Source organism: Egretta garzetta, unplaced genomic scaffold, assembly GCF_000687185.1.
Source record: "Egretta garzetta isolate BGI_Z169 unplaced genomic scaffold, ASM68718v1 scaffold28, whole genome shotgun sequence".
In the NCBI taxonomy this organism is placed as follows: domain Eukaryota; kingdom Metazoa; phylum Chordata; class Aves; order Pelecaniformes; family Ardeidae; genus Egretta; species Egretta garzetta.
In genome coordinates, this window is record NW_009260612.1 from 396,901 (window position 1) to 400,898 (window position 3,998).

The window sequence follows — 3,998 nt, forward strand, 5'->3', positions numbered from 1 at the left end:
GCGGGGAGAAGGCGGCGGAGAAGGCGAAGCCCGCTAAGGCGGAGGAGGCCAAGGGGAAAGCAGCAAAGCCCGAGGAGGCCGCGGAGGAGGTCGGTGCGGCAGTCCCGCCTCGTGTTGTTGGGGCGATGGCGTGGGGCAGTCAAATTAACCAGGTCTTCAAAAACCTGGTGACAGCATGGGGTCTGGTGTTTGTGCCACGTCTTATCCTTACGCAGCTTCTGTAACCTGAATTAGGGGTGGGCTCTGTGCATCTCCCCCAAAGCTTGTCTTTGCTGACAGCTGCGCCTACGCTGCCACGTTTTCCCTAAATATTACAGCACTGCAGTAACGCATGAGCACTCTATAACGTGCCAGTCACTAACACTGCATGTGTTCGGTCGGTGCCTTTGAATTATGTGGTTGTTCGGTCTTGAATGTAGTTGCTCTGAGACTAGTTAACGCAGCAGTCGTAACTCTGTTCTTATAAACTTAGGGGCCACCAAAATATACAAAATCAATTTTGAAGAAGGGTGATAAAACCAACTTTCCGAAGAAAGGGGACACTGTTCATTGCTGGTATACGGGAAAACTACAGGATGGAACGGTCTTCGATACCAATGTTCAAACCAGTAAGGTCACATATTTAGTGTTTGGCTTTTGTTGCGGATGCACGTAGAGGAAATTAGTTGGAATCATTAAGCAGCCTTGGGCAAGTGTTTGTTTGCTTCTGGAAGGTGTGTGTGGCAGGGGTCCTAACAAACAAACCGCTTTTGCCATCGTGTTGTTGAGCAGACAGGGGGGTGTCCCTGTGCCGTCTGCTCCCTGGAGCCTGATTTTCCATGAGGGAATGCAGGGCGGTATTTTAAGACTGGCTGGTGTCAAGTGACACTGCTGCATCTTGGCAGGCCCCATTCTCCAGGCCCTAGATCATGTGAATTGCAGGGGTTTAATCAGTGCTGAATCCCACTTCGGAGGAGGGGCAGTTCCTGCTGGGGGAGATTCCCTTATCGAAGGAACTCGAGCACAGCAGTGGAGTTGGCATCTCTAAATAGACTCATCTTGGTGTGCTTCTGTAATAAACCCTTAAACGTGGAGGCACTGGAACGAGAGTGATTCCAAGTAGCCTGGTGTACCATATCCACTGTGGAGAAGTACACCGGTATTTTGTGACAGTTTCTCGATCAGAGGATTTGCGGTATATGGAATTCTGAAATACCAGACAGGCCTTTCCAGCAGTGATGTCCAACGCTGAGAGGAACAGCAGGGCTGCCGCTGGAATACTGTCCGTGATTCGTCGTAGTTGTAGGACGTTGTACGTCCCCTGTTGACTACTTCGGCCTCACTGAAGTGTTTATGACTCGTACCATCAACTGAGGCTCCCTGGGTCGGTATCCGAAAGACGCCCATCAACGTTACCTCTCGGTGCAACTTGAACGTTTACTAATGCTTTTAGCGCACGGCACTAAATTTTCACATAGAAATCTGACAGTGGGCTAAAAATAATATTGTAAGAACAGATATTTACATAAAGCATGATCATAATAGTGATTTTTAGACGGAAGTATGGTATGTGCTGGTGTGATGTTAAAGCAAGTGAACATAAAACTGTCTTTCAGGTTCAAAGAAGAAGAAAGCAGCCAAACCTCTAAGTTTCAAAGTTGGCGTAGGAAAAGTAATCAGAGGTGTAAGTAAACCATTAACAACTCCCTCAGAATGCAAAAAGTTTTCATTCTGCAGGATTGATGACCAGGGTGCAAATGTTGAGCTGCTGTTCTTGTTTCTTGTCGAGGTAAAAAAGGTAAGGTGAAAGCGTTTGTGTCCACAGGAGGCAATATGTACTCCTTACGGGCGCGTGCATCCATCTGCAGTGTCATTGCTCTCGTCAAGCAGCGTGGGGAGAACAGTGTAACGTGTTCTTCAGGACAAGCACGTGTCTGGGGCTCTGCACAGAGAGGCGGTTACCTGGTTCCGCGGCTCCACCGGTCGCCGTCTGCTTTAGCCTCTCAGTAGTTTGCTTTCCCTCGGCATCTCTTGGGTCTTTGCCCCGGTGCCTCTTCACGCGCGGTTCGCTTCATCCCTTGACTCTGAACTGGATGCTGAAACTCCCAAGTTGTAGTTGCTGTCACATGCTGGAACGAGTTGCAGCTTTGATGCTGCAGCTCCTCTGCTCTGCCCAGCCCCGAGCGCTGCAGTGGTGCGGGTGGAAGCTCGGGGGGGAGGGGGTATCCGGGTGGACCAAAAGCACTTGGCAGAAGAATTGCGCGTTCATCTTGCTTGCATCTTGCAGGCACAGGCAGCGGCGTGACCTTGGTGTGGCTGGGAGATACCAGCTTACGGGCAGAGCAAATCGTGGGGTGGTTCGAGGTGCTTAACTGTCTCGCTGCTGCCGAGCCAGCGGTGAAACTGGTGGCTGCCTGCACAAGATAAGAACGCAAGAAGGATCTCGCGCTTACCCGACTTTAAAAACCAAACCCAACCCAACCCTGCATAATCTTCCGTGCTGCTGCTACGCAGCAAAAAGGCCTTTGTAGGTGACGGGATTGGAACTGGGAAAAGGAGGATGTCCCTGGGCTTGTGGCCAGTGCTGCAGAAGCAGCAGTCACCTGAGTTTCTCTTCCATCTCTTGGCGTAGTGCGCCTGTGGTGGCGCGGGTGCCCGTTCCCTTCCCCGAGCAGTTCCCGGGCGCGAGCTGCAGCCTTCGCTGTGGAACATCAGCACGGTGCTAGGCTGAAGGTCGGCTTTGGGCAGCGCCAGCGGGTCCAGACGAGGGACAAGCACTGAAATACAACTGGTCTTTGAGCATCAGCCTTAAACAAATGCTAATCCCTTGGTAGTGCAGAAAGGTGGGGAGCCACGAGGCAGAGAGAGGCAAGCCCCGCGGGGTGCTCCGCTGTGAAACGCTGCTGGAACTGGATACTGGCATCGAAACCCGCGACTTCCCGGGGTCGCTAATGGCCTCACAACATAACAGCACAAATCTGAACTGCTGAAGTGTAGCACGGGCTAACGCGGGAGCAGGGAACACCAGCCAAGGGGAGCGTTTCCAAGAATAAAAAGAACGAGACCCCACGGCACAGCGCACGCGCCGGGGTGGGTGAGCGTGCTGGAGGGAACGATGCGGAGGTGTGGAGCGGGCTGCCGAAGCTCTGTGAGGCTGCTGTGTTCTGTTGTTTGGTTTGGGGTTGTATTTTTGGTTTGTTGACTTTTTTTTTTTTTTTTTTTTCTTCAGTGGGATGAAGCTCTCTTAACAATGAGTAAAGGAGAGAAGGCTCAACTGGAAATCGAACCCGAGTGGGCGTATGGCAAGAAAGGGCAGCCCGATGCCAAGTATCCTTCCCCAGGCGGTTGCTCATTAAGTAGCTTGGAGGTGCCTGCTGGAATGAAGCGCTTCGTGGCCAGGGATGGGGGGGGGCACTCGTTTGTTGCTTGCTTTGCAGGCTTAGAATGTTAACAAACAGAAGAACTCAGTCAGCTTAATAGCTGGATGCACCTGCCCCTGGGCTTTGAAGAAAAAACTCCCCGAGGGAGTACCGCAGAGGAGAGCTTGCTGCTGCCTTCTGCCCGCTTTTTTACTCCAGCTGCTTCCACGTGCTCATTCCCACAGCGCCGGGGGCTGCCAGCCCCCGCAGAGGAGTCGCCCGCCGCAGGCGTCGGGACAGCACTCGCGTCCTGGCCAGGTCCGGATCTGGGACGCGGCTGGAGCACGGGACTGAGCGAGTGCTCCTGCACTTACGCAGTCACGTTTCTGTTATTTCCCAGCGCTTCCAGAGGAAGGGAAGCGATTGCGCTCTCTTGCTCGAACCCTATGCCATGAGAATTTCAAAGGACTGTCCAGGAATTCTTCCCTCTCTGGCCAAGCAGGACAGCCTCTGCTCCTCCCAGAGGAAGACCGGTGGCCTTGTCCCAGAAGAGGAGGCAGCGCTTAGGCGGCTCAGGCAGGACCCAGCCCCTCGCCTTCGGAGGAAGGGGGATGGCGAGACGTGTCCCTTCCTGAAGGCATGGCTGCCGCGCAGGGAGGG

The 3,998-nt window shown here is 53.3% G+C and overlaps 1 protein-coding gene across 1 annotated transcript in view; it reads left to right on the plus strand.

The window, feature by feature from the left end:
• Positions 1-2: 2 nt before the first annotated feature.
• Positions 3-3,998, plus strand: part of FKBP3 (FKBP prolyl isomerase 3) — a gene marked incomplete at its 5' end in the record, with an annotated part of 4,314 nt that continues 318 nt past the window's right edge. Inside the window, 4 exons of the mRNA XM_009644911.2 lie at positions 3-89; positions 473-608; positions 1,596-1,663; positions 3,209-3,306. Of these exons, the coding sequence (XP_009643206.1) occupies positions 3-89; positions 473-608; positions 1,596-1,663; positions 3,209-3,306 (389 nt within the window). The remainder of the gene's footprint in view (positions 90-472; positions 609-1,595; positions 1,664-3,208; positions 3,307-3,998) is intronic.